At 35.8% G+C, this 23,765-nt stretch overlaps 1 protein-coding gene across 13 annotated transcripts; it reads right to left on the minus strand.

Annotated features, from left to right (window-relative positions):
• Positions 1 to 90: 90 nt before the first annotated feature.
• On the minus strand, positions 91 to 19,746 carry LOC147871491 (uncharacterized). Of its 13 annotated transcripts, XR_015538758.1 has the most exons (8): positions 17,997 to 19,741; positions 17,064 to 17,262; positions 16,573 to 16,680; positions 13,401 to 13,494; positions 11,927 to 12,061; positions 8,335 to 8,386; positions 371 to 418; positions 91 to 160 (listed from the first exon to the last, which is right to left on the minus strand). XR_015538758.1 is itself a non-coding variant. In XM_087361131.1 (7 exons), exons 2-6 carry the CDS (start codon positions 17,104 to 17,106, stop codon positions 8,377 to 8,379), a joined length of 390 nt encoding a protein of 129 aa, XP_087217257.1. In that variant the 5' UTR covers positions 17,107 to 17,262; positions 17,997 to 19,741; the 3' UTR covers positions 577 to 4,606; positions 8,335 to 8,376. The 13 variants fall into 13 exon arrangements, 11 of the variants coding, with proteins under 11 accessions (XP_087217257.1, XP_087217255.1, XP_087217253.1 ...); XM_087361131.1 differs by lacking the exons at positions 91 to 160; positions 371 to 418 and adding an exon at positions 577 to 4,606; XM_087361129.1 differs by lacking the exons at positions 91 to 160; positions 371 to 418 and adding an exon at positions 5,891 to 7,565.
• Positions 19,747 to 23,765: the final 4,019 nt, after the last annotated feature.

Consider the following 23,765-nt stretch of genomic DNA (forward strand, 5'->3'; position numbering starts at 1 on the left):
TAGTACATGATGCAAAATATAGATCTCATTAAGATCTACATTTTCTACACAAGAAGTATGTTAATATGGTGAATATTTTACAAAATACAGACACATTATTTCTCAATGGGTGCAGCGTGATGTGTGTAGTGCAATTAGCTTTGCAAAAATACATCTCTATCTGCAATAAAGTAAAATCAATACAAGTAGGCATATAACATAGTAGGGAACAGTGGAAAATACATGTATGCTACCATTTCACACTTTTTAAGCTAACTCACAATTGCAGAAAGAAACATTTGTGAATACTCAGCTAATACATGTGAACCAAAATACTGTGCTATAAAACATTAACTTTTATAGTAAACAAAATTTAATGGCATAAGCTTACCAGATGACGAGTGAACTCCTCGATTTTTCATTCAGCTTCTGTTGGTCCCTGAAAACAAATTACAACCACTGATAAATATTGTATCATGTCCTTAATATGCTCCTTCGTAAAATAAACACAAGACTACATTCCAACTTCCTGAGACCATATGAACAGGATAGCAATGTATTAACTGTCTGATGTGTATTCAGGAGGGATCTAATTTAAATCACGGCTGGAGTAACAGCTATACTACTTGAGATTCACATGGTGATAAATATGATGGTAGTCATCTCATAAAATGCAGCATAAGGTAGTATGGTAGACATTGAATGCTGGAATAGTACTTTAACACTTCTTGTTGACATTTAAATAGCCTGCTGCTCTGCTTTCACTTACATAATTTGTTATTAACAACTTAAAATATAAAGGCTAAGTAATGACAAGTTTATCTCCTTGTTGATCACAACAGAAATCTTATCTCAAAAATAAGATCTCATATTCCAAAAGACAAGACAAGACATGAAAACTAAATGACAGGATTGGTGGATTAGTGAGTGTGGTCACTTTCAAAATATTTGCCTCTACCTTCACACACACATTCAGCCTCTGACATGCCCAAAAGCACTGCTAGAAATCAATTCCTAAATGTCTTTACATCTTATAATAATTTCAAATGATACCCTTTCAATATGTTTAATTTTAGAAATATGAACATTAAAAGGTCACCAGGGTCAAATCAGATGACTCACCAAAAATCAGTTTTCTCAAGTGCTCTATCTGAATACACTCTTATTAACTCAAAATCCCCCTCTCCAGCTATAGGTTTAGTTTTTTTCAATGAATATATTGCCATAAACTTTTCAAAACTTGTAGGTATACTGGCAGACTGTTCTGAAGGAACTAATCCAAAACGAAAAACTACTTTGATATTAAAAAAGCAAATATGACTTCAACCTCTGATTTTGAGCACTGAGCCCTTCTTCTGGTCTTCCAGACCAGGGCTGTGGAGTCAGAGTCGGAAACAATTTTAGGTGGAGTTGGAGTCGGTAAAAATGTACTGACTCCAACTTCGATATAAAATCTTAAGAAAATATTATTTTAACGCTTTTGCTACCGTGTGAGCCGCTGGTGGCCTCACTTATGGAGATTCAATGACGTGTTGAGTCACATGGTGTGGGAATAATTCTTTGTAACATTGGCTCTGGTACCTTAATAATATAAACTGTCTACAAATCAACCGATTTCTGCAATAACCATTCGACTTATATTTAAATATAGGTTATAAGTCTAAAAAGTAGCCTGATGATTCACGTGGTGGTGATGAAATCTCTTATGGTACAAATTTACCATTTAAGTAGGTTTATCATTATTAATACATATGGAGGTTTTATGAAGGATTCAGAGGTTTTAGTACCGACTCCACAGCCCTATTCCAGACTGTGTATTTCTCCACTGAAAACTTTGGCATTTTATTTCAAGCCATACAGAAAGATCATGCCTCATCAAAAGTATAGTGACAAACATTTCTCAGTATTTGTTACTTTCTTCCAAATTTAAGAAAGTTTTTTTAAGGCCACCACACCTTTCATCATCTGCAACATCATCCCTTTTGCCTTGAAATAATTCAACCCACACAAAAGCCAGTATTCTCACAACTGCTTTTAATAAATTTGCTGTTAACACTTTGTAAAATTGAAACATATTTATTTCAAGTTCGACAAAATTTTAGAACTGATGCTATTCGAACAATCATTAGAGGCATAGCCTAACAGCACAAAGGAGGTGGTGACATGAACCCCACAAATATTAGACGTGACTCTTAGAAACTTACTAAATTACGCTCAAATATAAAATTCTAATAAGAGGCAACACAGAATTCAAAACTGATTTTTCTAGTATCAAAATTAACTATTTATTAGAAATGAAATTACATGAAGCTGAAGACAATAATGAAAATGCAGAGTATAAGTACAGATGAGCATACAGACATGACAGCAGATGCGAGCATTTAGTGAATACAAAGATACATTCCCTAATTTCCAGAATATTGTGAGCTCAACAAATCTCAGTCTTTTAAGATGTTCTGATATACTATAAAACATCAACTAAAGTGTTTATGTCAATCAGGCATTTACCTCAGTGCTTATACTTTGAACAACTGAATCTGCACAATGGAATTAATGAGTACAACTTGTAATATTATGAAGAGATTCCACTAGACACTTATTACACTTAAAATTGTCAAAATTTCCTTTTAAAGGAAAATTCATAGTGCCTATAAAACCAAAAACTTAGACATTTTAGTATTATGACAGAACAATCAAATAGTTCTGCCACATGTTAACAATTTATTGTCCCTGTTAGAATCCCAAGAACTGTTTGGCATATGACTGTTGAATCATACTTTCATGGACATGCATGCAAACACACATATACATTTTTTTAAGAAATTGGCAATACTAATGAGTTTGTACATGTTGGATCATGTGGCTATGTACATAACTGTGAAAACTCAGATTTCCTGCCATACAATATTAATTGAGAACTCCTCATCTCAAGTGCCTCTGTTAAATGGGAGGGTATGTTATGCCTTAAAAACAAAGTTATAATCCTTTAAATATAAAAAGGAAGATACTAAACATATACATAATTAATTTACTTCAAAGCTCATCAATGACCAAAAACAAATGATAATTCACTAAAAAATCCAACTAATAACCTCAGATTATCTTCTGTGCATACACTTCTGTTTTGGACTAAAATCAGAACTGCAAAAACTTTTATTTCAACAAAGATTAATGCAAAAATTAATAGTTTAACATTTCTTTTACCTTCGTTTGATATGTAATTCCATTACATAGTTTTCTAGCAGAGAAAATAAAAATGGTAAATATTTACAAACAAAATCTAGAATAGTTGGTAAATGCAATAAACAAAACTATAAACTTGTGTTTGGCAGAAAATTTGTTATAATTGGTCATAATTGTTTTTCTTACCCTCCCTCATTAAACACAATTAATAATCATTCTACAATAAAAAGTAAATAAAGTAAAACTATCCCACTACACACCATACACGTGCTTGAGGGGAGAGTAAATAAACCTCATACTCATTCTTTCTCAACATCAGCACTAGATGTGGTGAATGGTCAGCATCACAGCCCAGCCGAGCTTTACCCCTAGGAAACGACCATGATACCCACTGAATAAAAGGCTGAGTGGGCCCCAGAGCCAGTCTGGACATAGAGACTAGAAAAAAACCCTGTGCCCCAGTCAGAGATCAAACCCTGATCATCCAGTCTGTAGCTACTCACTATTCTGACTGAGCTACCCTGCCACCCAATCATTCTACAATCCTTAATTTAAGCCACCTAATGTCAGCTGCTGTTCTTATATGGTGTTATAATAAAAGCATTGGCTTTATTACATTACAAATCATTTTACATAAAGTGGTAATAATTTTGGCTGGTATATTACATGTTATCTTATCTTCTTATAAACCTGTGAACCATAGTTCTATGAGTCCTTTTCATCAGTAAGGAGAAAAATAATTAAAAGAATGAGATCAAAACCTTACAGTAATGAATCAGGATCACAGATTTATGAACTCAGTGTCCCTCTGTGTGTACTAATATAAGTGACTGGCAAGAAGGTTAATAAAAACCAATTTCAATACAATTTAGGCACACACATGAGAAGAATAAAAATGAGACTGCAACCAAAAATACCAATACTGTATTTTAATTTGACCAATCCTAGCCCTTATTTTCCATCTAAAAGCATTTGACCTATAATAATATATCACATCACAGAGAAATAGTTTTACTGATACATCAATTGCTTAAACATTACAAGATTATCACATGTGTACTATCTCTGCATTCCAGGATAACATTGTGATATCTTGTTCAAACACATGTCAACCTTATGCACCCCACGGTACCGCATTCCATCCAGTTCCCTAAACAAGTCACATTAACAGAATATCACACCTAAAACATTACTTGTGATACATGTGAAACAGGGTGACAAATATTAAAAAGATTTTTATTTATTATTAGTGTTCTGTCTGACGACAGGTCCATATGAACAGGATCCTTCCATCCTTTTCTCGGACTGGGCCCTGTTCATATACGTTCTTGGCAGATGACCCAGAAGTGTTTTGCCATTGCCTTCTTCTGTGTGTGTGAATGGAGTAATTGTTGGGATGCCACGGAGAAACCGGGGGAGCCCCCGGAGGAAAACTCCGTGATGCCTAGACCAACATAAGTTATAAATCTGAGCACCACCGGGAATTGAAACCGGGACCCTAGGTTTACAAGGCTAGCGTTCTGACCGGTAGTCCACATTGGCGGATCTTGCTGCACACAAAATGTTGGAGTTAAAAAAAATATTATGCACCTATACCAAATGGTAGATGGTTCATCAATTAATAGGTAAGAATCTGGATAGAAACGGCCATCACCCTTCTTAAGTTTCTGCCCCATTACTTTTCTCAGGAGAATACAGAAATGCACAGAAAACATCAGTTAGAGCAGCTAGTCTCTAGGCTGTTTTTTCATGACCGGATTACGACACCAATCGTATCTACGGATGTTGAATTCTGTTTTTTAGGGCTGATCCATGTTTCAGTGTGTGATATATTACAGGTTCTAAGGTGAGCTGTTCGTGACGAGTTATTTGGAGTAATATTATAAGAAATTTGAGTGAATACATAGCGTTTAAGTGAGGTTATGTAGCGGACTTTAGTGAATAGGCGGAGACTGAGTCGGTATTCAGAAGGCGGTGATCAGTGCTGCCAACTGGCAGATTTCGCTTTGTGGACCTGTGGTACAGTACTTGGTTCCTCACAATATTCTTCTTCGGAAACTTAGTAACTTGGGACTATCCCCTAGCTATGTTGATTGGTTCCATAGTTATCTTTCTGACAGACAATCCCTTGTTCGTATTTCTGGAACTCTTTCGTTTCCATATCGTGTTAAGTGTGGAGTGCCTCATGGTTCCACCCTAGGCCCCTTTCCTGTTAATATATTTATCAATGATATTTGCGACTCCATACATAATTCTCACTGCTTTTTACTTGCTGATGACTTATTAAAGATATTTCGTAGTATAAGTGATGTTGATGACTGCAAACTGTTACAGCAAGACATCTGGTCCATACAAAACTGGTGTCTTGTTAATGTATGCAACTTAAATTTAAGTAAAACGACTGTTATATCATGCACCCGAAAGACAAACAGTATTTACTTTAATTACAAATTGTGTAACAACCTGGTGGCACACTTCCAGTATGTTAAAGATCTTGGCATTCTACTGGACTGTAAACATTTTAACAGCTTATCAACTATATATTCTCACAAAGCTTCAAAATGCTTTGTTTAATTCGGTACATTGCTTCCTTCTCCACCCTTGATAGCCTTTTGGTTTTGTACAGTACTTTAGTTCGTTCTAAAATTGAGTATGCGTCTGTTGCTTGGAACTCTATTACTAATACTAACTCCTTTCAGTTGGAAAGGATACAAAGAAAATTTGTAGCTTTATGTTATAGTAGATTTTTATTGGCATTTGTGCATATAATTATGACGATATTTTAGTCAGATTAGAATACATATCGTTGCATTTAAGAAGGAGGCTTCTGGATGCACTTTTCCTTGTTAATGTCCTTAAAGGCAAAATTAGTTGCTCGTCAGTTTTTGATACAGTTAGTCTCTGCATACCCACTAGGTCTATCAGAGACTACTCTACCTTTAAGGCACAACGTAATTTTAAAGCCAGATGTGTTTCTGCTGCCAATGCAGTCTGTAGGAGCATCAACATCATTAACGAAGATCATATTAAGCTTATTGATGTCAGTTATCGTTTTAAACAATAATCATTGTTCTTTTTTATTGTTTAATTAGTATATCTTATTATTATGACTTTTTCCACATCCTAATTGTCTTCTGACTGTGGTATGGATCCATGGAATATAAATATATTATTATTATTATTATTATGTATGTTGTCTATGTTTTGTTTAAAACTGACGTGATTTTAATTTAATTATTATTTTACTTAGGCACATTATTTAGCTAATTTACTTGTTAATTATTTTGCAATAAATTAATGAATTATTATCATTATTAATATTGTACATTTTAGTTCACTGTTTGTTTGTTTTTGTATTGTTGTTAGTGCTTGACTGTTAATGGCCTTTTTGGCTGTTGTCAAGCACTTAAATAAATGAAATGAATTTCAACACATAAGAATTTTGTATACAATAAGCTAGAAGTGTATGTGGCGTTTCTTAAACACCTGGACAAGTTATGGCACTAGTGATGGAAGACAGCACCAGATATTTCATGCACAGTTTTATAAATGAGAATACTCAAACTTGCATTAAGAAATTCAGTGTGGACAAAATATCTGAACGCAAATCTTTACAGTGAAAAGAAATACATTTCTCATTATTTATGAATAAATAAACTACATTTATGTCAAATTGTACCTTAATTCACAAAACCTTGATTGCTGTGTAAACCTCAAATCCTACTTAATTAAGTAACCTGAAACAATAAATTCTGTGAACAGATAAACCAATTCTATAAGTAAAATCTTAAGGGCAAAGGCTGAGAGATAGTGAGAAAACATTGAGTGCCAAAATATTAAAGTAAACCTGCTCAGTAAGCACCTTTCTGGGAAGTTAATACATTTATTAGTGCAGGTACTCACATTAGATATGTGTCCTTCATGCCAATTTTCTTATATAGTTCACAGCCCAACTCATAGCTGCATCATAACAATGCAAGGAACGTCAATATTAAAATCTCATTTATACTAAATGTGTCTGAATACTACACTGAAGAAATCTCAGTCCAGACAACAGCTATACTCGTACGGATCGTTCCTGGTTTTCCTCAGTCAATGAAAATATTGGATATTGTCCTAAGTGATGTAAAATCTTCTTCCTTGTACACCATTTACAGTGCATCATTCACTGATCGTCTTATCACAAGAAGCCACATAATCCCGAGTTACTGATATTGTTGTAAATAAACCATAACGCTGAATGGGGCAAACCAACAGATTAAGCAATGTAACACAAAATAACATTACTGGGTAAAAACTCAGGGCACTCTGAAATAAATAGCCCACTCTTCTCTGTCATTCCGGCGCATGACACACAACTATATGAACGTTGTGATTTCAGTCACTATATTCACAAACTGAAACTAAGAGAAGATAAATATGATTTGAGACTGCTGTAACCATAAATATTGCAACTGTGTTTGTTGAGGTAACTGTAAGTAGTGATACAGGCAGTTGAAATTAACGGAGAATGAAAAATATTAAGAACTGATGGTTTTAACAAAACTAATAAAAAGCCAAAGAAATTTTTAAGATAACTACTGGAACTGAAACAGCCAAGATGTCCTTGGAAGGACATCTGACACAGGAAGAGACTGGAATGACATTTCATATTTGTAAATGTGAGATTCCAGACTGCAGTACACTTTTATGCAACACCTTGAAGGTGCATTAGTTTCAAATGATGTACAGAAAATAGAGGGACTTTCACTATGATAAATTTGAGGGGGTCTCAGCATTTTGAGGACGAAGCCAATCTTTTTGGAGAAAATGCTGTGCAAACTTGTAGGGAGATACAAGCTTCTAAGAAGCATTTACTCCATCAACACAGCTTATGATATAGGCAGTATGTAACTCTCAAATGTAAGCATTTACTTGCACATTTACATGATGTGACAATCTAGAATATCAATACCGAGTTCCACTGACTGGTCACATATGAAATTGTAGAAATGTTGGTTAACGGATGATGTAAGTATAGTATGCAACTGTAATCTTGAGACTTGCAAGGAATGCAGGAAGTCTGAAGCATTAAAGGCAGACGCTATCTTTTCTCCTTCCTCCTTCACCCCACTAGTCTCAACATTAGTCTTACACTGTAGATTGCTTCTAAAATTAAATAAGATATCTCACCTGGTCTTTGAATGGTGCAGCAAGAGGTTCACATTAAGTGGGTCACTTGATTCTGTTCACAAAAAGAAAAAAACAGCAGTCAGTTCCTTGCAGTTGTTTGCTCAAAAAACACTTCACACTTCTTATGGAGTGTTCACACTATAATGACAACTCAAGTTTCAAGCAACTGTTCTTGCAATCTGCATTTCACATTCAACAGAAATATCCAGTCCATTCCGGTTGACTTAGATGCCACCTGCTGTTAAGTCCTGTAACTAATCTTTTTCAACTCACTGCTAGTCACACCTTGACCTCAGTTGACAGTTGCTTGTTTACCTGTGGACATTTCACCTGCTTCAGTAGGAATAGTCTATCTGGAATATAATTTAATGATGAACACAGCAACCAGAGTTGGTTCAGTAAGACTACCAGGAAATTTCAAGTCCGGTGTGACCTGTTTTGGTTGCGTTTCAATTGCATCCCTAAATACTAAACACCAAACACAAGTGACTTTCAAGTAAGAAAATGGAGCACAAGAATAAAGCAAAATATACATGGCAATTTAGCTCTTCCCTGGTCCTTTATTTACTCAATTAGTTGTTCACTGTAGTTTGAGACAATACTTAGTAAGACTTTGGGTAAACTGCTTGACTTCTTCCCGGCTGCATTTGAACTGCATGCTCTCCTAGTGAGATAGGGTTTGCAGAATGACAATGAGTGTGACCGTCCACATGGCTGGTTAGTATATCTGTTATGGGCACTGTCAAATTATTATTGCAATAATTAAAATGATTAAGGTAGAAAACGAGTCAGGACACCAGGAAATAGCCCATTATCGCAGTATATCACTGCAGCTAACACAGAACTAGAACATCGGTACACTGCTGATAATAACACACTGGGCCAACGGAACAACTGTATACAAACAGACACGAAAAATAATTTATGATAATAATAAATGGTCATCTGATAAGAATCCATGTTTAACTCTCCATGTAAAGCTGGTCCCAAGTTTTCTTTAGGATTGATAAAGTAGAAACATCAGAGCTACATTACACATGGCAATAATAGATTTTATACAACACACAGGCCATTCTATATTTTAAATTATTGATTTTAATTGCGTAATGTTTTGATTTTAATATTGCAACATTCTGCATTACTATTATTGTGAGGGAAGAAACTGCCTGTCTGGAAATGCATCTGATAGAAACCTGATATTACAGCCCACAAATAATGCGAAGCAACACACAATATTAATCTAGTGTCTGAGTGAACCAAATATCTCTGAGATAAGTGTGTCCCAGTGTCATTTTGTCCACCATAAATCCCACATGGACTGCCTTGGGTTTCAACCCAGGCTCCCACATTGAGAATTCAATTACTAACCACGAGCTCTGGCATGAACCAAGCAGCTGTGAACTTTGTCTTAGGTCAGTTGATGAATACAGCCTGCCATGATGGAATTATGCTTTTGGGAATAAATTGAGAATTCAATAAAAAAAAATTCAGATGATCTGCCACATCAGGTGGTTAAACGAAACTGATGTCTCAGGGACCATCTCTGTTCCCATCATGAGTATTCTGATGTAACCAGATTATCTGGTTTGTGGTTGTCTCTCATATATACACCTGCCCGGCCAGTGCTCATGGTTGGACCCTGGCCAATCACAGCTGGTGGGCAGAGTCAGAAGTTTGTGCTTTTTGGTCCTGCTCTCCATTGGTGTTAAGCCCCAATTTTTTGTCAGTTTGTCCAACACACACTCTGCCGCATTTACAGGGAAAACAGTATATTCCAGGGACCCTCAAGGTTGCAAATATAAACTAAATGTATCTTCAATCTTAATCTGTTCTGTGTAATATACAGTCCGCAAACCAGGAGAAAATCCCTGCTAGGAATTCGTTAAACGCACATGCGCAAGATTTCGTGGCGAGTGACAACCCATCCTAAAAGCATTCGTTCCACAACCACTGAACGAACAACAGACGACAGGCTTTCATGTGTTCTAATGGGTACAGCTTTAAGATTACCTCACAGTGGCACAGTGATTTAATCTAGAATATTATCGCAACACCGCAGAACATATTAGAGGTGCGCTCACTACACTCTACTCTTAACTGCTTGATGTTTTCAGTCTGTGTGTAGTAGCCTTAAACTCTGATGTATCGCACTTCCCACCAATAGCAGCCCTCTAGTCCAGCAGGCAGTAAACATTCCCCCCGCACCGCACCAGAAACGACATCCCCCCCGCAGGGCTTTTCTCCTGGTCTGTGGACAGTAGTTATCACATATCACATTATTTTGATCACTGATGTATATTACCGTGGCAGACAAGCAAAATTACACTAGCTAACACATAATCCTTTCCTTAATACTTCTTGGTAAAGCCTGAGAATGGTTAAATATGGTCGAAGCCTGCAGCCATTTATATAATAAGTAACTTGTTACTTTCTTGTATTTTATCAAACATAAGTAATAAAATATATAACTGACTGTGTGGGGAAAAATAATAAGCACCATTCCCCAACATTATAATTTGCAATGCATATATCAGATCCAAGCTTAAAAACTAATGTAGGATTGTGCATGGGTGCTGCTAGTGGATTTTATCCAGAGAAGGTGACAAAATGAGAAAATCTGCAATACATATAATACAAGTCACATTAATACGTACTGAAATGTCCTTACTCAAGTGTTTATAAGACAAGAAAAATGTCATGTCTCTGAAAACATGACGATAAAATTTTATCTTCACTGTAAAACAAAGACTAAGCTCATGAAAATTAAACAACTCTCTGTGTTGTGTTTAACTCTGAATGTTCAATACAGTCTATCTCAGAGTTCATCATCCAACCTCACTCACCCGTGTAATTCACAATATGAACATAGATGTGTCAACATATAATTCCAGGTCCACACAGCAATGAGTATGAAAATGTGTTTCTTGTGGTTTGCTGTGCCATGTAGTCTAGTAGAAGTTTACACACATTTCATCCATCATCATCTCCCTCATGACGGAGGTAGCAAACACCTCTGAAACGTCTGTAATGTTCTACCACATGATGGCATTACAACCCACAGGACAGCTACCTTCTTAAAAGGTATGTTTAAACATTTTCAACATGTTAAGTGGATCCCATGTCACGGCCAATATCCTGCGGAATGAGAGGACGTCCAGATATAGAATAGCTACAGATATATTGGACGGCAGGTGGGGTGCTACAAGCACCTCACTGGAAAAGTTCTAATATGTTAAAAAATGTTAGACATGTCTAATTTCTTTAGCAGCTGAGCAAATTCTCAGTTTCTACAAAAGACTGTACTTACAAGGTGTTAACAACCCATTATGTTATTGATATCACTGTCTGCAATTCACAGTCACGAAAATTATTATATGCATGAACCAAATGTGAATGTTGAATCTTACCTTGTGCACCATACCAGAGTTACAGTGCACAAATATCAGCCAATCAGAACACCAACATTTACCTTATTATGTAACTTTTAAACAACATGGCCCTCAGGTTCAGCACCGTTTCTAAAAGTAATAGAACGTCCAGAGATAGACCTTATTCTCATCCAACACATAATATTGCAAATTTTTGTACTGACCTTGAAAGTGCCACCAGTCTTGTGAGGCTGAGTGCCTGGTAACTGAGGGCGAGCATCCACACCAAAATGGTCTTCATCATCATCGACAATGCTGTCATCGAGAAGCAGGAAGTATGGCAGAAGTACCCCGGTGTCCTGTAGTATAAATTAGAAGCATTAATGGTATGGAACAGAGAGCTTAGTGCAGAATGAAGCTTGACACAAAAACCCCTGGGTTCAAAAGACCCTTCAATTTTCAAGAGAATATGTACAAGGATCATGAAATAAAGTCTTCTGTGTAAATATAACTGTAGAGCTCTCTGTAAGTGTTTTGCTATGTCACATTTAGTGGACGGGACATTTCAAGTTGTCCGGTCATGGTCTTCTGAAATTCTGACCTCCCAGCAAGTTTTCCAGTGTCTTCCTAACACTGTAAGTGAATTTCTACTATGTAACTACTGCCAGTGCTTCCAGATTTATTGCACATGAGATGTTTCATTAGGAGAAGCCATTCCCAGAGGGGCACAGGGCCTGAGTAAAGCAGTCTATGTGGGTCCATTCTGTAAGATTGGTCACATTACACTACGCATGTTTTCTTGTCTCTATCCCACGATTACAATTAAACTAATATGCTATGCATTTATTTTCTATCTATAGGATGCTTAATTTGTTCAGCATGATATATATCATGCTTCATAATGTCAAAATGTGGGCTTCTGAACACTCACCCCACCCTACAGATAGTCCTCTGCTAGGAACGTAAACCACACTCTATTCATTTATTTACTTATGTTAAAGAATAATATCTAGAAACTTTACTGAAAGCCTTAAAACTGTGCACTGAGTTTTCTTATTAATACAGTAGGGTCCCAATTATCTGACTTTCGGTTATCTGACAATCCATTTCATAAGCGTGATATCTCAGAATGCTTCATTTTATCAGCTGTCAACTCAGTATGCAGCAGAATGAATTACACTTCCTGACCGAGCCCTTCTCCATTTGTGAAATCAGTTTCTTCAGAATGCCAACATTATTGGTTTTAGAAAGAATATGAGTGCTACCCTCATCTCTTTCTTCAGTTCTCTGAATTATCAGACATTTTTAATTATCTGATCTTCCTTACATCCTGTTTAGATTCGATAATCGGGACCATAAACAAAGTAGTTTAGAACTTAAACATTTATATTTTATGGTAACAGTTGTGGGCAGAAGAAAACAAAACAGTGTAAAATGGATGCCTCATTTTCCTTGGAACTCATTCTTACATCACCTGAACGTATTTTGGTGTCACTCATTACGAGATTCGCCACTCCTGGTAAGAGGTGTTCGAGCAAAATCACATTTGTTTTCAGAATTTAACTGCAAAAGAAGATTTAATTTCTCTCTTCCCCATTAGAAAGATACATCTCAAATTAGATTTCAAAGAAGGTTTCTCATTTTTGTCACTTTTATGAAACATAAATTTCCAATCTCTCTCCAAACGCTGAGACTCACTCAAATATCATCTGCTGGTTGTTTTCTCCTTCTGCTTCAAAAGGAGTAGCTCTCAACATCTCAAGCATCAAAACAGCAAGGCTCCACCAATCAGCTGTCTGAAACAATCCAAATTAGAACAACAGCTGCAATCAGTCACTTTCATTTCTTCACACCTTCCTCACAGACACTCACAACAGCCACCAGAAACAGAAAAATTTAGGATACGAACAAACAGAGTTCTTTATTTTTGCATTCGATTTTAAATTAAACATTTCTAAGAACAAACAGTTCCTTTCTTCATAAATCAAGATGACAGGTATTGTAACCAGACAAACTATGCTGACTTTTCTATGGTTTTCCTTGAAAATTTTTATTCATTAGTCACTCTCTTAACTTAACTTTTCATTTAATATTACAAAATCATACTATATTTATATTTGACGTTGATGACCTCAGCAAATGTGTGAGCATTGTTAACAAATATGATGAAAATCCAATCCCGGGTTCTTCAATGTGGATGGACAGACAGCCAACTAACACAAACAAACATACAAGCTAGCAGGAATATTTTTGCAAATTTCACTTGTTGACATGTTAATTGATGACTCTGGTATGTACTTATTACACTGCTGCAAGCTTAATTCTTCTTCTTCTTCTTATAGCACAACAGCCCAAAGTCAAGCCTTGGCCTCCTCCGATGTGGGAGGTTTCTTTGTCTCTGAATTGTGCATTTATTAGTAGTGAGTGACAAGTCCACTAAATCTGCACAATTTCTATTCAATCCTGATTTGACTGCTAGAACCATTTAGCAGTGAACCGACAGAGACTTAGGTGAGAAATGAGCGCTGAATTTTGCCTCCAAAACATCTCGTTCATGCTTTATAAGACAGAATATCAATATCTGAGTACTTTCTTCTATCTATAATTTCTTCCTGAGCTAAGAACACAATATCTTGTTAAGAAATCCTGGTTTCTTCTGTCTGAAAAGCTTCTGCATCTCTCAGTGTTGATCTTCTGTTATAATGCCATATGGACTTACAGGTGGATACCAATATTTCACAGAAACATACTTCCTCCATCTTCAGCCCAAAGAACACTAGAATCTACCTAGAAGTCCATATAGCATTACAACCTAGAAGACCATACTGTTGTTACAACCTAAAATATCATACAGCTTCTATATGTGATTATGTAAGTGTGCATAAGCTCTTCTGTCATCTGCTGACAGTCCAGCCCAATAATTCATGGCTTATCAACAATGAAAATGGGCAAATAAAGAGAAACATCTGTTTTCGTAACATAACTGAACAACAGGTTAAAATAAAAATAACCTGACAATTTCAAAATATCATCAGATCTGAAATTTGAATAAAACAGTGGTTCCTTAATGGATTTGTGTTCTATAATTTTTCACACACAAAGCAATAGCAATTAAATGACTTTTACTCAATTTATCACCTTATTCACCACACATGCAAAATATTACAAAACACATGACAAGCAAGTCTGGTTAAAATCACATTTACACATATATTTACAAATATAAAATTAGATACAAAATATTTACTTAGAGTTCATATGATAATAGCATCATTTAGTCCTGAAAATAGAGGACATTAGTTTCATAATTAATTTCTGTAAGGAACAAAGATACAGGTTACAGCAATGACAGGCATGGGGTTTAAAATTAAATTGGTAGTTATAAGGATATTGGGCATGTAGGCATAGAAAAATATCTAATACATGAAATCACATACAAACAGAAAGATACAATACACATAGGAGGATAACCATTATTTCCTAACTAATATATTCTTTTATAAAATCAAAGTTAGCATGGAATAACTGAGCAAAATAAAACAGAATTGTATGTGTACAGTAAAATTACATATACAAAGAAGGCTATACATAAAATAGGACATCACATTCCCACAGTGTTAGTACCACTCTCCACAAAGGCTTTGTAAGTTTATAAAAGAATGGTTTCCTTAGTACATGTTGGTATCTCGTCGTCAGCAGACAGGCTGGCAAAATTATTTTAGGGTCTTTAATAAGTCCTTTGAAAGGGTTACAAAGTTCAAATATCTGGAAACAACAATAACAAATCAAAATGACACTCATGAGGAAGTTAGGAGGAGATTAAATTCCGGAAATGCTTGCTACTTCTCAGTTCAAAATATTTTGTCTTCCCGTCTGATTTCTAAGAACCTGAAAATTAAAGTATACAAAACAATAATTTTGCCAGTTGTTTTGTATGGGTGCGAAACATGGTCTTTCACTCAAAGGGAGGAACGTAGATTGCAGGTGTTTGAGAATAGGGTGTTGAGGAGGATATTTGGGCCTAGGAGAGAAGACGATGGGTTCTGGAGGAAACTACATAATGACGAACTTAAAAATCTGTACTCCTCCCCCAGTATTGTCAGGGTGATTAAGTCGAGAAGAATGAGATGGGTGGGGCATGTAGCGCGCATGGATGGGACAAGAGGTGTGCACCGGGTATTAGTTGGGAAACCTGAGGGGACGAGACCGCTGGGGAGACCTAGACGTAGATGGGAGGATAATATCAGGCGGGATCTATGGGAGATAGGAGTCGAAGGAGACCGGATTTTGTTGGCCCAGGACAGGGTCTGGTGGAGGGCTTTGGTTAATTCAGTGATGAACCTTCGGGTTCGGTAAGCCATCTAGTTAGGTAGTTAGTTATGGTTTCCTTAAGTTTTGTCTTGTGAAGCAGTGCCATTTGACAGAAGCAAGGCACAGAATATATATATATATAGCACTTAAAAATAAAAATTTCATGTACGGAAACAATATCTGTATGTGACTCAGAAAAAACTTGTTCAACCTTATCTAAACTTCAAAGAATTCCTCAGTGTAATGATATTTACAGAAATGGCATCAATTCCAGTCCAAATCTCTATAACAAAATACAAAAATACTTTTAAAGCTTTGTTAAATGATATACTTTTAAAAATGTAAATATAATAACAAAAACCAGTATTATAAAAATTAATCACATTTGGGAAAGTTTTGGAAGGTACATTTATTGTTTTATGAAAAAAAGTGTCAATATTGCATACCAGTGTATAATGCTAGAAAAATGCATTACCAACATCAAACTTCATTAGAATCAGACCAAGTTCCAGAACACCCAATTACAGAACCAAAAACTATCAAATGTTAAAGAACATACCTGAAGTAATTTGTGTCTTACTGATATCCATCTGGCTTGGTCCATGGTTAACATCAACCAGACTACACAGCGCAACAACCCAGAAGACAGAAATCTTCATATTCACCTCTGTGAAAACCTCAAATCTTACATAATTAATTATGCTTCTCAGTAGTACAAAGAGTTTGTACAAGATAATAACCAAATTCTGTTGAGAAAATTAAATATAACTTTCAGAAACATTCAAAGAACTTAATCTGGGATGTGTACAAGGCGAACAGGATAGAAACTGCAGTGAAAGTTTTGTTGGTCTGGCCTGGTGCTTTCATACTCAAACACTTATGTACAAAGGCAACTACAGTATCACAATGCAAGGAACTATTGGTGAAACTACAGAGTGGGCTGGTGGTCAGAATGCAGTGTGAGAAGTGCCATTAAATGGGTAGTCAAGTACTATAAGGGACAGACTATTCCTATGGTAATCCAATGTTATTATTCCTATTAAGACTTACCACATAATACCCATAGTCCGCTTCTATCTGGCGTAGTTTCCATAGAGAGTTTAGAGTTTATTTACATTCCATAGATCCTTCTTAGGACTCAACCAAAGGATGTAGGACTTGTCATTTCATACAATATACATACACTTCACAACTTTCAACACAAGTACAAGAACGTATTTCACATATCAATGTACATAAATTTCAGATTCTGCAATACAAGAATGAAAAATAATTTTACAAATTAATATACATAAACCTCAGAATTTTAAATATAAATACAAAACTTGCTTTACATATATGTAGATTATGGATATAAAGCTTAAACATTTTCAGCAGAGATGAAATCATCTACAGAATAGAAGGAGTGAGTAAAGAGGTAATATTTCAATGCAGGCTTGAATACCTGTATATCATAATTTAGACTTTTAATTGTTGGTGGAAGATTATTAAACAACTTGATACCTGTATAGTACACTCCTTTCTGATATTTAGTAAAGTTAGCATTTGGCACATATAGATCATGTTTACGTCTTGTATTTAAATTATGTACATCTGTATTTCTTTTAAATTTATCCATGTTTTCAACCACAAATGATAGCAAGCAGAGTATAAATTCACTTGCAAGTGGAAGTATATTAAATTTACGAAATAATTTTCTACAAGATACCCTGCTTTTGACACCAGCCATTATTCTAATTATTTTCTTTTGCATGTAAAAAACTTTATTACTGTCTGTTGAATTTCCCCAAAAGACAGTGATCCATCTGATGAAACGTTAGCTTCACCAGCACAGTTAACTGTTATATTGTAATTTGAGTACTATCATGCGCATGGCACGTGTGGCATGCCACACACGATCACGATACTGTTAGCTCGTCACCACACTTATTTGTGCTCTATTAAATTATGCGTAAAATGCTGAATATAACTAGATTTAATTACCGTCAAAATCAGCTTATCATTTATATTATGTAATTTAACGCGAAACATGGCCAACATAACCAATAATATTGCTAGTCAAAAAATCAAACACGATGTTATTATACTGAGCTGTATATTACATCACCGCACTTTTTAACGATTTTACATTATTAGCACATTTTTCTGCTTACAGTTTTAACTCCTACAATTCTCAAAAACAGATAATGAGCAACATTCATTCACCAACGAATCTATTTGTCATTTACTTCTACGCGCGAGCGACATGTTTTATTTTTTAATACCAACACAACAGCACAATATAGGGACTAGGAAGAACATTTAAGTCTGGAGTGGAATTTGAAACCACGAACACCATATCCAAGCGATCAAGACACACACCCTAAAATGACACATTAGATTAAAATACAAGGACTCTGAATGTGGATTAATTAAACATGAAACCCCTGAAATTTAAAGTGTTATGGTTTATTAAATGCAAATTCAATGCTCTAAATTCTCTTATTACGCCCACTAACTTCGTAAATTTGTTGAAACTGGGACGTCTTAATACATCTTGCAGCACGAACACAACTGAAGATTTACATGTTTTTGAGGGAAATCTATTTCTGTATGTCGCTTCGAATATTTAGACCTGAGGCTGTCACAGATCCAACTACACTCTCATATTCTGTTAACTTAGGATTTTTTCTAAACTCTACTTGTGAGTACATTTCCAGGTAACGTTTCTCATAACAGAACATATATTATGACGCAAATTATAATATAATAATAGAACTAAACAAAATGTCTTTTTTAATCACAGAAGTTCTACACCAGTTTGTCTGCTGGGATTTAAAACTCTTGCCCAGTATGTATAAACAACTAATCTATGCGATTACAAACTGAAAACCAGTACCGAACATGAACATTACACTAACCCTCTCTGAAACATTCTCTTGTCTGTATGAACTGTATGGAACCGGAAATCGGATTCAGAATAAATTCAAACTTCTAAGCTAGAAGTAATTAGCAATTCAGACACTTCTTCTATATTTTTAGCAATGTGCATGAATTTTTCCATACAAAAAAAACAATATATCAAATTAGAGCTCGTGCAAAATGCAATGATTTTGCTATAGAAGTTCTCACAAATCTGAAATAGTGTGACATCTAGTGCTTAAACTCGTACTATAAGTAGATGTGGACGTTTGTGATATCGATTAGCCGCTTTCGCTTGCTAAAAATAAATTTAAAACCTGAAGTTGGCTGACATCTATTGGATATTTAAAGAAGTTACTGTATTTTTCCGTTCTCCATACGATTTTTGTGGGAATTTCAAATTTAGAGGACGTCACATGACTTGAAGGCGGCTGTATTCTATCATATAGCACCGTGTAGTCTGGTAGATATTGACCTACGAGTAAGATGACTTCAGCATCTAGCTCATGATAAGAACCAGTGGTTGGCTTTTGTGAACATCAAAAGTAACCTTCTCAAGAAGAATTCCCTATTTTAGGTGCAAGGTAGTGGTAGGGCCTCAGTTTAATCACGAACTGTGTGTCTTCAATTGATTCGTCCACTCGAGTGTTAGTGATGAACCATTGCAGTCCAACACATAGTCTTCTTAGCAGAGAGCTTGCTGATAGTTGTGATACTATCAGTACTCCATCACAAAGCACGTGTAATAGGTGAGATTGTATTCTAATGGTTTGTAATAATATTTCATCATTGTAACACAAATATTAAAGGTCAAATTATGACAAATGAACCGTTCTATGGTTCAAGTGTCTGTTAGCGACCTCTGTGGGCCAGCGTTTGAACTGTGTTTGCTCGGCCACGTGATGAAAAAAAAATTCATCACGTGGCCGAGCAAACACAGTTCAAACGCTGGCCCACAGAGGTCGCTAACAGACACTTGAACCATAGAATGGTTCACAAACATGCTGGAAGTTTTATGCTATGCATATATTTAACTTACCTCCTTGTTAAAAAATATGTATTTTCTGATATTTGATCATTATTATTAGCAGAACATTCATATGAGGCCAAAATGGACCGCTAGAAACAGAAGTATTACTAGAAAGTGAGAGGAAGAGACAAAAGGCTCTAGAACACCAGAATGCCATTCGCTTACAGGTAAAAAAAGTAAAATGTAATTAAATAATTTCAATTGTCATTATGTGTGTTGTAATTAAGGTGGAAATGGAGAAGCCTGTGCAGTAGAGATTTTTCAAAACAGATTAACACATCTTGTGTTGGCCTAAAACACATACGTAAATAAAACAATTTGGATAGTCTCAAATGTTCAGGAACAGAAACATACAAATTTTCTATGAAACGTTATTAATATTAATTATTAATATTAAATTATTACCTTTTGATACGCAATCCAAAGATTTCAATTGAACGCCGTGGGCGAGATCTGTCCCTCCATGTAATTTGGTCTACGCGTGATTGATTGATATTTTCTATAATTTATAGGCCGACTCACTAATGGAAACATTTCAGATAGCTACAATGAAATCGGAGTTTACACAGTTACATGGTAAGGAAATCCTGGATTTTCCAATATTCAACGTGAAAATATGAAGTTATAAAGTGAAATTTAAGAATGGCGAAAATTATAAGCTGAATTTGTTACGATGCAGGGAGGAGTATTAATTATCTAAACATTACGCAGTGTGTACTCTACAGTACGCACCGAAACAAATTGACTCTCAAGCGCTGCATGCTATATTCGGTTTTGCATAGTCATGAACTATGTTTGTGTTCCCGCGAACCTAAAAGTTTCCCCGTTCAATTAAGTTTCCGAGTTTCGCCAAGCGTGTTTACCACTCAACAACACATCAATTGTATGCGGATTCATGCAGACCTGTATTTTTCTTGTTTCTCTCAGTTTGTTTGCTAGGATTGAAAATTTGTATATCTCCCCGCACCAAGATGGAAAGTGTATGTTAATAAATCAATCTTTCTCCTTCCCTTGAGAAACTACAGGCTTTCAAGAAGGACTTCCTATGCGTCGTTTTGTAGTCATAAGTTCCATACTCTTACAATCTGGTTCAAGCACTTAATTTCTAGACTGTATTTATACTAGAAAATTGACCGTCAAGAATAACCGCAAAATCTGAAGTACTACTAAACACGTTTTTATTGAAAAGTGTAACAAAGCAGCATGTATGATCTTGTATCGATGTTGCATTGTAGTCACGTGTACACAATATTACTATGGCAACGTTTTTGTTTTATTTAACGAACTTGGGACCATGAATACTGCAAACTTGGATCTTTAGCTTTTGTATTCATTCGCTTGACAGGAATATTTTCTTGATATAAATAACGTAACCTGAGATACAAAATAACACAAATAAGAAAGGTATAATGGAACAAAACAAGATTCTAGTTTTCAAGGAATTCACTGCGCTGTGTAGGGCGCACCTCCTAGCGGCAGAAGCTCGTACTACATCCGGTTCGCCCTCTATTGACACAGTCTGGAACCTATCCGATCGCACCTCGTATGCTCTGTTTCAGTGTCGGCCACTTATCACGCTGCCACGAGGATTCGCGGTTTTCTTAAGTCTCTCCAAAGGAATGACTTATTACCTGCAAACTAGACGCAGTAGCATTCTGTCATGCTTTTAACATACTCATCATTCATGCTCATATTCATAGTTAATGCTTTATAAAATTTGCAGTTGAAACATTACAGTTAAATAACCTAAGAATCAGTCACCACGTTAAAAATGGTGAAGTTCATTGGATCAATTGTTTTCCTTTGAGAGAAAAGTTAATCCATCTACATATTTACAATGCTTTTTTTTCTGTATTTCATAACAAATACATGTTCTGTAACATAAATTTGAGGATAGGAAAATGTAGTAGAAAAACACCAAAACAATTAAAAAGAGTAAGACGAACAAATAAGAATATTCCAAGAACACGAAAAATAATATTAATATTTTATTCAATTTAGATTCTCTCGTTGTTCATGAGACTGTCTGCCGTGCCCCTAAATGTTCTTTTCCTGGCTAGTAGTAGTGTGAGAAATGTTGCAGTTACTGGAAACCACTGAATTTGCTCACAGTCCCACGTTGACTTGTTTCAGGTTAGTAAATATTTTCGCAAGACACGTGTCTTGTCGTTTATCAAAATTCTATTCCCTATTTATCTTGGTACTTGGCTACTCACAAATGAACTGTACGAGTGCGTCCCCGTGGTGCCCTAATTCAGCATCCAGCGTCGCTTTCAATTGATTAACAAAGGTCAAGAATCCTGGAAAAAGGTAAATAGAGCGTATCACCCTTCACCCACATGTGGGGATCCTGCTGCCACGAAAGCAAATTGTTGGCAGTCAGGTGGAATGGCTAGACGGTATTTATTCAAGCAAATTTTACTCCTCTAATTGAATTTCTTCATTCATTTGGGATCCGAAACAAGTTGTGTTCGGGGGCGCCCATACTTGAGTGCATAGAATCAGCTCGTGAGATATTTGTCATTTATACGACTTGTAATGTTAAAGGTGTAGTGCTTTGGGGTGGGATGGTTACTCGAGGTTCATGAAATTAATGCTCAGTGTGGAGTCATGCCAGCACGTCGCTGTGTTTCGTATTTGAAATTTCTGACACTAAAACTCTTGTATGTAGTTCAGGTCAACATTTTTAATTTATCAAGACCGGTTCATCTTGTAAATAAATTATATATTTACACATTTTTTTTGTAACGCCTTGCATTAATAGAATGCGCTAAGTTACCAGGAATACTTTTCTTAGCCCTATCATGTCTCATGCTGCTGCACAGACGAAAACCGACCACAGATGGCCACTGCTAGGATGCCACGTGCAACTACAATTGGTACCAAACGCCAGAGTTCTCACAATAACCATTTTCATAGCACACTATTCAGTACACGTGTGCCACCAGAAATCCTTGATGGTCTCTTTTAGTTGAAATGTGAATATAAAAAATATTTTCCCGCATATTTAACTGTTATTAAAACGCAGTCTTAAATTGTGTCAGAGAACATAAACAGTGTGGGGAAAATAATACGACGTTTCGATATTTTATACTAAAAAACGTAGTACAATTTAAACTATATCGTGATCAAGTTGCCAAGTAAAGAAATGACGCGAGTGGATTGCGCTAAAGAAATGTTTGTAGAACCTAAACCATTTGTGATATGTAAAATCTGAAAACAGATATGGAAAGCTCAAGAGGTAATACGTATTTCGTACGCAATATGTCCAGATCCATCTCTTACGGTTTTCGAGAGGCGGGCGCTTAACGCCGCCAGATGCATTGAAAATTGTCACATTGGTTTATTAAAATTACAATAAATGTATAAACAATTATAATTACAACAAAATACATTACAGATTCTTAAAGGTCTTTATTTACTGATCATTTTACATGTAGGTTACGTTACTCTTACTCTTACCATTCTTGAGGAATGAACATTTGAAGGTGACTCGGCTATGGATAACGCTGTTTTGATGACGTCATTTCTTGACGACAACGAGGAATCAGAAATTTTTATAGTAATACAGTAAAACCCCTCTAGTTGGACACCCCTATATCCTGGACACCCCTCTATATTGGACACTTTTAATTGGAACCGGCGAATATCCCATAATTTTACATGTCCACAACACCCTATATCTTGGACACTCCATTATCCTGGAACTTGGTCACCGCTTTTGTTTTAAGTTGGACAGGTGCAAGCATGCACTTAGCTTCAATGCCTTTATGGGAAACGTTTACAGTTAGTATTTTGTTCTTTTGAATTTCTGACTGATG

The sequence above is a fragment of the Zootermopsis nevadensis genome, unplaced genomic scaffold (assembly GCF_977971745.1).
Source record: "Zootermopsis nevadensis isolate Lab colony 2312 unplaced genomic scaffold, Znev_1.0 Znev_ptg000052l, whole genome shotgun sequence".
Lineage (NCBI taxonomy): Eukaryota > Metazoa > Arthropoda > Insecta > Blattodea > Termopsidae > Zootermopsis > Zootermopsis nevadensis.

Excerpts from the sequence above, each read along its gene's own strand:
- LOC147871491 (XM_087361126.1), bottom strand. The coding sequence starts at position 17,106 with ATGGAAACTACGCCAGATAGAAGCGGACTATGGGTATTATGTG. Across the intron at positions 16,681-17,063 it reads CGGACTATGGGTATTATGTG|AGGTGAATATGAAGATTTCT; the intron begins GTAAGTCTTAAT and ends AGGTTTTCACAG. Across the intron at positions 12,062-13,400 it reads AACCAGCAGATGATATTTGA|GACACCGGGGTACTTCTGCC; the intron begins GTGAGTCTCAGC and ends TTTATACTACAG.